Source organism: Mustela putorius, unplaced genomic scaffold (assembly GCF_011764305.1).
Source record: "Mustela putorius furo isolate JIRA1106 unplaced genomic scaffold, ASM1176430v1.1 tig00537248_pilon_pilon_pilon, whole genome shotgun sequence".
Lineage (NCBI taxonomy): Eukaryota > Metazoa > Chordata > Mammalia > Carnivora > Mustelidae > Mustela > Mustela putorius.
Window position 1 is genome coordinate 5,025,167 of NW_025422387.1, and position 12,480 is coordinate 5,037,646.

Genomic DNA, 12,480 nt, shown 5'->3' on the forward strand with positions numbered 1-12,480 from the left:
ATGCGATTTAGCAAAGGGAAATAAAGCTCTCTCCCAAAGAGCGTTTCCATGTCCCCCCCAACAGGCAGTGGGACTGTCCACCCGCTTATACCTTTGCCAACACTGTGTCCTGTCAGTCATTTTTATTTCACTAATCTGATTTGTGAAAAAATGGTGTTTTGTTTTCATCTGCATCTTTGATACTCAAGTGAACATCTGCTCATAGGTTTATTGGCTTTTTTCTGCTCACTGCCTTTCAAGTTCTCAATATTTTAAGTGCATTTTAAAATCGCTTTTTATTTGTCATGAAGAGACAATTCCTTCCCAATTAAGCTGTGGTTATGAGGCCTTGTTATTCCTACCACTTAAAAGATGCTTTATGGGGACGACTGGGTGGCTTAGTGGGTTAAGTCTCTGCCTTCGGCTCAGGTCGTGGTCCCAGGGTCCTGGGATCGAGCCCTGTGTCGGGCTTCCTGCTCAGTGGGGAGCCTGCTTCCCCTTCTCTCTCTGCTCTGCGCTCTGTTGCTCTCTTTGTCTCTCTCAAATAAATAAATAAAATCTTTTAAAAAAATAAAACAAAAATGAAAATATCCATTATGCTAATTTCCAATTCATTGTCAGTGGCAGAAATTCCAAACTGTGTGGCTTGGAGTCCCTGCTTAGTAACTGTTAGCATCCCCAATCTACCTGCAGAGTGAACTCAGATTTACTCAGGACTTGCATATCCATGGGATATTCCATTTCCAAAAAGTTTGTGTCCGTTAAAGATGATGTACGAAGATTCTGAGATCTTCCTAAAATCCTTTCTACCTACTTCTTTCAAATGTCTCCTTCCCAGTGTTTTGATATATTTTTTTTAAAATGGTGCTGAATTTCTCTCCTGTGCCTGCCACATGACATGGCATTTCTCAATTATTTTTCCTTGTATCCTTCTGGAAACAAATGTTTAAAAAAGAAGAAGATGATGTTGATAATCTTGGGTGATGCTGACCTTTGAGGACCAGAACCCTGATCCTCCTCTGGCACGGGGCCAACTGCTGTTGGCGTCGCACTTCCTTCTCTCAGGTGAGGTCCCTAATGGGTTCTCACCTGTTGCTCTAGCCTCTGGACCTCTGTTCTTTCCGGCCATACCCATGAGGCAGCCAAACCACAGGCGGAAAGGGATGCCCTCTCTAGGGCTGACTAGGTAGGAGCCCACGGCCAGGGCTGCACCTGGGCCCAGTAGTGCCAAGTAGAGGACGGGGTCAGAATTAGGCTCATGGGTTGAGTCCCACCCCATCCTAAGCACAAGCTCTGTCACTGCTCTGAACCTCAGTGGGATATTACTTGAGAAGCAGGAGAGTTGTTGAAGATGAATGTGGAGCCTGGTGCAGAGGTGATGCACCATGATCTGTATCTGTCACGAGGAGCAAACCTAGGGAGCCCCGGGCCTAGCAGCACATGGGCCAACCACAGATGTTGACCTACTTCAAGATGGAGGAGCTGCTGCTCTGAGATGAGCAGCTTTGGATGCCCTGGGGTCAGTCCTTTGGCCCCTCCTCTATATGCTCGTCCCCTCTAGAATCTTCTCTCGTCTCATGGCTCTAAAGCACCATGTGCTCCCGACCTCAAATGTGGACCTCCAGCCCAGGCTCTCCTACAAACTCCACTCCCCTACCAAGATGCCAATGCCGGGGCAGCAGGAGCACGGCGGTCGGCATCCCTACCTTCAGCACCTCGGACAGAACCTGGCTCAGGTAGGGGCTGGGTAAACACTGAGTGAGCACACGAATGCCATCAGGTAAACTTAAAAACGCCTCTAGGAAGCAAGAGTAAGGCAAATCGCACAACGACGGGCCCCTGGTGGCTCAGTGAGGAGCGCCTGTGATTCCTGATCTCAGGGTCAGTTTGAGCCCCACAGTGGGTATAGAAATCACTTCAAAAAAAATAATAAAATCTTTTTTTTTAAATCGCACAATTGATACTATTCAAGTGAAAAGATGTTTTTAACGCAGGAGGAGAAGATAGGAGAGTTTATAAGGCATCAGCGACTTTGCGGGGTCCTTCCCTGGGTCTCGGGCCCGGAGCTCTGGCTCCCTCATCTCCGTGCGGGGCTGGGCTCAGAGGCAAGGGCTCTGGATTCATATCCTGCTTCTGGCGACTTCCCAGCCACGGGACCCTGGGTGAGACTTACTCAACTCTTCTGCACCTCAGTTTCTTCCCCTGGGTAGTGAGAGATAGTAAAGGCAGCCAAGCTGCTCATGGGTCTGTAAGCCGGGACTTAGAGAAGATGGGGATGGAGAAACTGAGGGAGGCGTCACGCCAGCGGGAAGCTGTTAGCGCTTACCGGCACATTTTGGTGGTAGAATTAAAAAGTTTCACTTTGTAGCCGCTGTTGCAAATGAGCAGGAAGAGCTCCTTGGTGAGCGGTGGGTACCAGACCATACAGGTGGGATAGTTGCCCTGGTCGGTGCGGTGAATGTCCAAGATCTCCAGGTTGTCTCTGCAGCTCTTAAGAAGATTATATTCAATCTGCAGAGGAGGCCAGATAGACACACATGAGGCTTGAGCCAAAGAAGGCAGTCAACAGTCCTGTTCTGGGGGACAGTACTGGTCCCCCTAAGAGAAGACTTGCCTAGACCCTCACTCCTAACAGGCTGCCCTGATGAGCATTCCTTTTTTTTTTTTTTTTTTTTTTTTTTTTTTTTTTTTTTTAAAGATTTTATTTATTTATTTGACAGAGAGAGATCACAAGTAGGCAGAGAGGCAGGCAGAGAGAGAGAGAGAGGAGGAAGCAGGCTCCCTGCTGAGCGGAGAGCCCGATGCGGGACTCGATCCCAGGACCCTGAGATCATGACCCGAGCCGAAGGCAGCGGCTTAACCCACTGAGCCACCCAGGCGCCCCTGATGAGCATTCCTTATGAGCAAAGACAATGAGCTGCTCTAAAAACACGATGCTACTTACCCCTCCGGACTCCCCTGCCAAGTCATACTGTTGTGCCCATTTTACGGGTTAGAAAGCAGAGGTTCAGAGAGGTTCGGTGGGTTGCTCAAGGTCACATAGCTAAGAAGTAGCAGGATGAGAATTCAAATTTAGGTCCAACGGACCCCAAAATCCGAACTCTCACAGTTGTGTCCTACCGTCTCCCTTACCATTATCTCGGGAACTCTTCAAGGGTAGGAATACATTCATACCTAATCTCTATACTTGACAGTCATAAATTGGTAGCTTGCCGAATTTCATCCACTGGCAGGTTTTGGTGGCCAGACCATAACGAATGGATGACTGGACGGCCAGTAAAGGAGAGATGGGAATGGAAGAAAGGGAAGGAGCGAGGAACAAAGTTTAGATGCACAGATACAGATCTTCCTTGACTCGGGGTGGGGTTACGTTCCAATAAACTGTTTTAAGTTAAAACGGTCATAGACAAAAATGCACTTAATATGCCTCCCCTACCGACCCCCACAGCCTGACCTGGCCCACCCTAATTGTGCTCAGAACACCGAAGTGAGCCTACAGTTGAGCAAAATCACCTACCACAAAGCCTGTTTTATAATAAAGTGTTGACTACCCCATGTAATTGATTGAACTCTGTCCCAAGCTTGACAGAACGGCTTGGCTGTGTGGGTGCAGCTGGTGGCCGGTGTGCTGGCTGTTCACCCTCATGGTCGCACGGCCGACGGGGAGCTGTGGCCGCTGCTCACCATCACACCAGAGGAAGGGACCACAGATCACGAGCCCGGGACAAGAACCAAAATCAAAATGCCAAGCGTAGTTTCTACTGTAAGGAGTACTGCTTTCGCGCATCCTTGAGAACAAGTGTCGACTCAGAGAGCTTTATGCTACCTCACTGTACATTCATTTTCTCCAACAAGGACCCAGACTGGGGGCCCGGTTCTAGGCCAGATGCCAGGGACCCAATCTCACAGGGGTGAGGTAAACGGACATTGAACAGCTCACCAAGAGCCTGTCCCTCCCGAGGCTGAGCAGCCTCGGCTCGTTGCTGTCCAGATGAACCCCAAACAGAAGACTGCGGATGCTTTTGCGATGAGAACGAAGCCTTGCCAGGTATTCCCAGACCCGGTGTCCGTTTCTGACTACCACCATGTAAACGGCCACAGTAAAATACACGTCCTGAATTGGAGCCAAAGAGCAGAAGTTATTCCTTTTTCAGTTTTGTAACTTAAAAATCATCACCATGTTTTCCATATTAATGCTGCCTTTAGGGCATTTTATCCAAAAGGAGATTTTAGTCTGTCTGAGCAAGTAATAAAATCACACCCATTTTATAGATGGGAAAACTCAGGTTAAAAGTAGATAAGCCACAAAGGTAAGGGGGGGGTTAGAAAGCATCCGCCTGACCCTGGGGCCTTCTTTCCGGTCCCCACCTCATTCTGTGTGGAAAACTGAAACCCTGACTCTTTTTGCTTTGCTCCTCCCTTCTCTGTATCCAGCCACGCAAAATGAAAAAGGTATGATTTCCACGGCTGAGAGTGAGTTGGGAGTGTGCGCAAGACCAGCCTAAAGGGAAAGGGACACCTAACTTGGGAGCTGCAGGGGCCCGGAGGCTCGGCGGCCGGCCTATGAAGGTTTGGAGCACAAAGACCAGGGTAGAGGCCGGGCACACAGGCAGGGGTGGGGGCGCAGCAGTGACGTGGCAAGCAGCGGTGGCTCTTCCCCCTCACCCAACATCAAGGCAGGACGAGCGCATGGCAGACCAGGAGAGCTGGCAGGAAGAGAGAGGCTAAAGGTCTCAGAAAATCTTTACTGAGCTTAAGAGCCCTATTCATAGAGGGAAGGAACGGAATCCAAAACACCGGGGGAAGATGGTGCTTTGAGATACATGAGAATGTCATCTTGTCAAAAATCAAAGAGAAAGATGAAAGAAGGGGACGCCGAGGAAGGGGTCCGGAAACCAACACACCGACATGGGCTGTCAGGATGGCAGAATCCCCGCCTGCGCGTCCTGAGGCCTAGGCTCCTTTCGAGCGACAGTCCCTCCTCTCTCTATAGAGGCCTTGTGGAGATACAGTTCACACCGCACACAGTTCACACCTTTAAAGTGTATGACTCTGTGGTTTTCAGTGTATTCACAGATCTCACCACCACAATTTTAGAGCATGTTCACGACCCAAAAAGAACCCCGAATCCATTAGCACCCCCCCCTCGCCCGCACCCCCCCCCCATGCCCTCTCTCCCTTTTGGTGGTAACAAGGTTGCTAGATTCCCTGGACAGTTCCCAGTGGAAACACTTACAGCAGTCGCCATGTACTGGGAGTCATGGGAGAAGCTGATATGAGTCACGCTGGTTCTGGAATATTTGAAAGGCTCTGGGATTTGGTTTTCTAAGGACATTGCATCAAGAATGTAAACTGTCCCCTCTGTGAAGCCAGCTCCAAGAAGGGCTCCTGAAATCACAAGCCAGAGAACAATGCTGGAAAAGAGACTTCATTCCTTCAAAAAACACCGACTCCAGGCCAGGCTGTGCTCTAGGAGCTGAGAAGACAGTAATGAACGTGACAGACCAGGACCCCCGGAGAGAAACGGAAAAGCATAAGGCTCTGGGGTGAGTGTTCAGACACTAACTAGGCACCGAGAGTCGGCAGGGTCCAGGACAAGGCGTCTCATCTAGCCTGCTGGGGGGAGCGTGGCCTAAGTAAGCTTCCTGGAAGCTGTCACAGCCAAGGGCACAGCCATCTGGGTCTGTTTTTGACTTGGAGCCCAAGATAGGCTGATATAATGAAAATACCTTCAGGATTGTAGGTTAGACTCTGGACGCCCAGCCCCTTCTCAAAGACCCTGCTGAAAAGGTACTTTTTCTCCTCATAATCCCACACTTTGATCATCCCACAGAAACTGCCAATGGCGATGAGGGGCTGGTACGGGTGGCAGGAGATGGCACAAATGGCATCCTTGGGCTCCACGAATAACTTCTCAAGTTTGGTCCCATCTGCCGTTAAGTGGTACACTGTCGCATCCGACGTTCCAATGATAAGATTCCTGTTTGCCAAGAAGGGACCCGACAGTATCAGTGTTTGCGGCGCATGGGGCACGGAGGCTATTCTGCTTCTAATTGCACACGAAACGCCTCTGTCGTCTGCAATTTAGTGACATTATTAACCCAGCGTCTCCAAAAATATACTACCAATACCCAACAGCCTCCATTTGCAAGGGAAAAAGCCCACATTTCTACATGTAAATGCAGTCATTAAGTATGCAGATGGACAGTCAGTTGTACAATTAGCTAATCTGCACATGCAAATATTCATTTGTGTATGCAAATATGGAGTGTGGTGCACACATACAGATGTGCCTGCAAATGCTGCAAGGGTAATTAAGCAGACTCGCAGATAATTCAGTCTTGAAATGTTATGGCTATTAATTATCAAATGCCTTTAACCGCAGCACTAGGACAAACTCGGCTTCGGGAGAAGATACCAAGCTCCTGCAAAGGCCTTCAAACACAACAGAGACTGCAGCTCAGGGATAAAAGCCCTTTCCAGTTTCCAGTCGCTAAAGATCCTTAATACGCATAGAATGCTTCATTCTAAAAAAATGACTGAACGGTGATTCTAATCAGCTGCGGAGATCCACCTGCGGGCCCCCGAGAAGGACCGAAGAGGAAATCCCGCTCTGTCTCGTGTCCCGGGAGCAAGGTGGCCATTCCACCGCGTGCCAACCGACAGAGAGGGCAGCAAAAATTTCTTGGCCATTCAGCGGACTAGATTCATTAACAACCTACCTTACAATAAAAAGGTCACCTTTTAGAGTGCAGTCTGGAGGATAGTTTGATTTTTCGGTGGGGGGAGCTGCTGGGGTCTTGGAAAACGACAGGGTCCTTATGGAGCTCAGTTTGAAGTTGCTGTACCAGTTAACAATGGACAGGGTCCGATCGTAGAACTTAATGTTACCTCTAATATCACCTGTGACGATATAGCTGAAATGGAGAAAAACATCTGTCTGGGAAGGAACAGTAGTAACTACCAGGTACTGAACAGATAATTTTGTGTCCGGCTCTGCACTCCAGGTGTTGTAAAAATTTCACTATAATATTGTCCTACAAGGTTGATTTTACTGTTGTTTCACTTTACATCTGGGAAACGAAGCCTCTGAGAAGTTGAGAAATTTGCTCAAGGCCCCGGGTGGGGGGGGGTGGTTTGCCAGATTTAGCAAATAAAAAATGCAGGACGCCAAGTGAAATTTGAATTTCAGTGAAGCAAGCAGTAATCTTTCAGCAGAAGTATGTCCCAAATACCGCCGGGGACCGACTTCCACACGGCAGCCCCATCAGGCCCCATGGCTAGACTGTGCGGGGATCCAGGTGTACCCAATGCAAAGCACATGCTCCTCTCTCTTCGCCCCGCCCTCCTACATCAGCCAAGGGCAGTGGCAGTGGGCGGTGACTGACATTCTCTGCCACGAGACCACAGAGGACACCAGAGTCCGTCCACCAGCCCTCTGAAATCACACAGCTTGGCAAAAGCACACAAGCCGCGTTACGGGAGGGCACTGCTGTCAGAGCCATATAAAACCCTGTCCGGTCGTCACAGCCAAAGGCAGTGTCGCGTGACAAAATGGCTTTTATTTCCAGTCCTCAGATCTATCCCAAATGGGCTTTTTCTTTTTTTTTTTTTTTAAAGCTTCTGGCATAAGTCTAATCACAGTGGGGGGGGGCAGGATGGGGAATGAATTTCCTCTTATAGATGCAAAGTGATTAAATGCAGTTTCTGATTAATAAGCGAGGCAGGTGGGCAGAGTAATTGGCGAGAACATCGTTCACTGCCCTCTGCTGGAAAGAAATGGCAAAACAGGCCAAGTGTTTTCAAGATCTTGGTGGCCGACCCCCCCCCCCCCCCCCCCCGTCCTGGTTGGGTTTTATTTACCATGGAAAGAGGGGAACCCAGGCCTGGTCTTCCCTGGGCCCTAGCCCCCTAACTAATTAAAGGCTGATTCATCATCAGCTGCAATTCTACTATCGTCTTTTCCGCAACCCTGAGTGAGGACAATTTGCATTTCTCTTTGTAAAGACGTGCCAGGACCTCACCGCTCTCTGGATTAAAAGAAATGAAAAGGAAAGCAGGGCTTTTGGAAAGCAGATGGCACAGTGACTCTGACCACGTGTGCACGGTCCCTATCATGAGGCAGAGTCCTCCGTCCCTGTGGGGAACTTCTCAAGCATCCAGATAACGACCATTTTCATTTAGAGCTCCTCTGTGCCAGACAAGGTACTAGAGTTTTACGTGGCTTATCTCACAAAAATTCTCATAAAATCACTCTGAGGGAGAGGGTTGTCATGCCTGTTTTGCAGGTGGAAAAATGGAGGCTCAGCCAAGTTAAGTTCCTTGCCCCGAGTCGTTCAGCAAGGAAGGGATACGTCTGGAAATTGAACCCCTTTCTGTCTGAGACTAAGGCTTTTTTTTTTTTTTTAAAGATTTTGTTTATTTATTTGACAGAGAGAAATCACAAGTAGATGGAGAGGCAGGCAGAGAGAGAGAGGAAATCAGGCTCCCCGCTGAGCAGAGAGCCCGATGCAGGACTCGATCCCAGGACCCTGAGATCATGACCTTGAGCCGAAGGCAGCGGCTCAACCCACTGAGCCACCCAGGCGCCCTGAGACTAAGGCTTTTAATGACACTCTCTGAGCTCCCATAGTCTCTCCAGCCAGCGAGCTTTTAAAGTCCTGTTGTATTTCACCTTTTCATAATGGGTGATATTTTGTAATTAGAAAAAACAATACAGGGCACCTGGGTGGCTCAGTGGGTTAAGTCTCTGCCTTCAGCTCAGGTCAGGATCTCAGGGTCCTGGGATCGAGTCCCACATCAGGCTCTCTGCTTGGCAGGGAGCCTGCTTCCCTCTCTCTCTCTCTCTGCCTGCCTCCCTGCCTACTTGTGATCTCTGTCAAATAAATAAATAAAATCTTTAAAAAGAAAAAAACAATATAGCTATTTATGTTATTTTCTTAAAATTAAAGTATGTAATATTTAGGGTGAAAATGACTGTAATTAGTGTGAAAGGAAAAAAAAAACAGTTTTTGTTTCACCCACACAAAGGGATTTTTTTAAAAGTAATACATGGCCATGATTTTTTTTAAAAAAGCAAACCAATTAGTACAAATGAGATCATGAGAAGAGGGGAAACCACCCCCACCCTTGCTCCCACTTCTCTGGTCTTTTCCTCAGAGATACCAAACATTCCCAGTTAATAAGGAATTTCCCCAGAAATATTCTCTGCATATACAAAATATGTGTGTACATCCAAAAAGGTTTTAACATACTTTGGTAATCACTGATAGCTGCTTTTTAATTAAGTTAATTACCGATCCACTGTAGTGAGCACAGTGAGGCCCTCTTTCTGCAAATGAACCAGTTTACAAGGTTTGATTTGAGGGAAGCCCGCAGAGGCGGAGGCAGACGACGTTGGGCGGTGGATGTCCCAGACAACCAGCTTCCCTTCCATTGTTGCGGAAAGTATTTGTGTTAAATTCAAATGAAAGACTGACTGGCTAAATTTTCCCACGAGCTTGTTGAAGGTCTGCATTTCAGAAGACAGATTATAAGTTACGTTGGTATACATGTAAAACAAAGCATTTGTCAATAGGGCCTATTTTATAATATTACATTGATTTACAGTAGGAAAAAGATACAATTAGAAAAGCCAATCGCTAAGAAATCTCTCCCCCGTGGATTGCCACGGTGCAGGCCATTCTGAACCTCTGAAGGTGTGCTAGGAGCGAGTGAAGGGCTGTGTACGGGGTTCATTAAACTGTCTGCTTAAAGCAAATGAAAAAGTGTTTAACCAGTTGTTTATACCTGCTGAACTTCTCTTACCGAGGTTTCAGAGACTGATAAAAGAAACTAATGTCCCTGCCTTGTGCAAAAGCATGTCCGGTTGTAAGATATCACAAAATAATTATCCCAGTCTTATAACTATAAACTTTTCCCATAAACTATTTTCCCATCAGTAGAAATTAAGTACTGTACACAGACATGCCCCTGACACCTCAAGAAATTTGTGCTACATAAAATAAGGCATGAGGGCCATCTTTCTTAGGCACTGTCTTGGAGACGAAGTATAGAAAGAACCCAGAGCGGTGAGTGGAGTCCTGCAGTGAATGTTCAGTGAATGAATCAGTCAAAGAAATGTCTTCATTTGTCACGGGTACAACAAGTTTGCTGCCCCCTTCTCTAATGACACGGAGAGGACCCTAGGGCTCACCTCTTCTGCCTAGAACACAGGAGGGTCAGGAAAACAATAACTAGTCAAGGGAGGGCATCTGCTTCCATACAAGGCATTTTCATGGCTTGTGGGTTCTGTATTTGCAAACTCACCTACTCACAAAAAATTATTTATAACCCCATGGGGCGCCTGGGTGGCTCAGTGGGTTAAGCCTCTGCCTTCAGCTCAGGTCATGATCTGAGGGTCCTGGGATTGAGCCCCGCATCGGGCTCTCTGCTTAGCAGAGAGCCTGCTCTCCCCAACCGCCAGCCTCTCTGCCTACTTGTGATCTCTGTCTCTGTTAAATAAATAATAAAATCTTTAAAAAATTTATTTATAACCCCAAAAATCAACCCTTGTGGCCCCTTCATGATTGTTTGCAGATGTGTGCATATGCGGAGTGGCAAAAATTTGACTCTCGCTATGCGCACGTCCCCAGCTGAGGTCCAGTGAGGACATGCTCTGCCGTCTTCTTCCAGCTTTCAAGCTGTAAACAAGAGTCCTTTCCAGGGTCTGCTTAGCGCCACGTTGTTCATGTTTTTGAGGTGCTTTTTGTTAGTGAGGCAGTATTTAACGCCAAACACGGTACTGAAAGGCAGTCTAGTGATGTGCCTTCCAGAGCACATACCTGAGTTAGATAAACGTCATTCAGATATGAGTTCCAGAGCTGCTGGCTGTGAGCACTAACACATCAACACTGTGTATTAAATACGGTGTCTTCAAACAAAAATACACGTAATACAAGGTTCTGTATCTATCTGTGGGTGAAACTGTTGTGACCCGAGGCTGGCAGGACCCCAATCCTGTACTTCTCGTAGGACCGATGACTTCGTATTCCCTGAGGTGTGCAGAGACTTTGTGAAATGGAACTGCCACGCATAATGAGAATTGAACTTTATTGTTTGATAACTTTGATTTGTGAAAAAGAGGTTTGGACAGAATCATTTCTCTTTGTATTCATCTATCTCAACTTTTTTTTTTTTTTTTTGGCATTCCCTCTTAAAAATAAATTTCTATAAATCGTAATAAGAGTGAAGAAAGGAAGCAGAAGAAACACCATAAGGTGCTGACTTAGGGCAGATTACATGGGTGTCAAACACAGAAATTGTGGCAGGAGACGGGACCCGAGGCCCACCTCAGATATGATTATGGCCCCAGGCGAGCCGGCAGGCAAGATACCTGTTTCCTCCAACACCTGCTGCACCGCCTTTCTACTGGCTCTGAAACGTCTAAATAGCCAAGATCACGTTTATTATTCTGAAAACTGGGTAGCCTAAAAAGGAGCCACTCACATTCGACTATTTATTATATCACTCCCAAATAATTTTTCATTCTTTGTCCTATGAACACATACATTGGTAAAGCCATCACTTTTTTGGGTATTTTCTCAGAGTAGTCAAATTTCTTTTCCATAATATTTTATTTTGAATAATGTTTCCATTATTTTCAGCTGACGATTCAATATGGTAAAGGACCCAAGTAAAAATGTCAAATCATTTCCCCACGGTGTAATATCAAGACATACAAAGGGTAGCCCGGAGTGAATAAGCTTACACATATTTACTCTCCACAACATCTGACATATAAAAATGCGGGAGGCATACTCACTTTTTCTGTTAAACGTGGGGCACTGTGAGCAAGTAGATCTCCCTCTTCACACTGAGGGGAACAGAAAAAATAATCACTACTACAAAAAGACCTGGTTTCTAAAAGAAAGAACTACTATAACCACAAAATCAAAAGAAATGCATCTAAACAGGGCCAGAGCTTTGCAACCTCTACAGATAAGAGAACCTGCTGCCTCAAGGAACATCTGAAAACATTCTGAAAGAAAAGCAAATACGTTAAAAAAAAATGCCACAAACGATTGTGACTTTAAATGGTAGTAAATGAAAATCTGAATGCTATATTTATATGGCATTAAAGCTGCAATAAGTCCTGGAAGAAACAACTAGCACTGAAAATTGGTGATTGAAATCAGTGTTTTTGTTTTGCATTTTTAATTGAGGTAAAATTCACATAACATAGAATTAGCCATTAATCATTTTATGATTTTTTAAAGATTTTATGCTTTAAATGTTTTTAAAATTTAAATTAAATTAATCATAAAGATTTTATTTTGAGGGGCGCCTGGGTGGCTCAGTGGGTTAAGCCTCTGCCTTTGGCTGAGGTCATGACCCCAGAGTCCTGGGATCGAGCCCCACATTGGGTTCCCTGCTAAGCAGGGAACCTGCTTCCCCCTCTGCCTCTTGTGACTACTTGTGATCTCTGTCAAATAAATAAATAAAATCTTATAAATAAATAAC

The 12,480-nt window shown here is 46.5% G+C and overlaps 1 protein-coding gene across 2 annotated transcripts in view; it reads right to left on the minus strand.

The window, feature by feature from the left end:
- CFAP251 (cilia and flagella associated protein 251) overlaps positions 1 to 12,480 on the minus strand; it is a 66,841-nt gene that overhangs the window by 33,843 nt on the left and 20,518 nt on the right. Inside the window, exons 8-14 of one of the 2 annotated variants that reach the window (XM_013056484.2) lie at positions 11,783 to 11,833; positions 9,276 to 9,490; positions 6,702 to 6,896; positions 5,709 to 5,959; positions 5,216 to 5,367; positions 3,920 to 4,093; positions 2,306 to 2,490 (exon numbers count right to left, since the gene is read on the minus strand). In XM_013056484.2, the coding sequence (XP_012911938.1) occupies positions 2,306 to 2,490; positions 3,920 to 4,093; positions 5,216 to 5,367; positions 5,709 to 5,959; positions 6,702 to 6,896; positions 9,276 to 9,490; positions 11,783 to 11,833 (1,223 nt within the window). The remainder of the gene's footprint in view (positions 1 to 2,305; positions 2,491 to 3,919; positions 4,094 to 5,215; positions 5,368 to 5,708; positions 5,960 to 6,701; positions 6,897 to 9,275; positions 9,491 to 11,782; positions 11,834 to 12,480) is intronic. The other variant, XM_045073638.1, reaches the window with a different exon arrangement.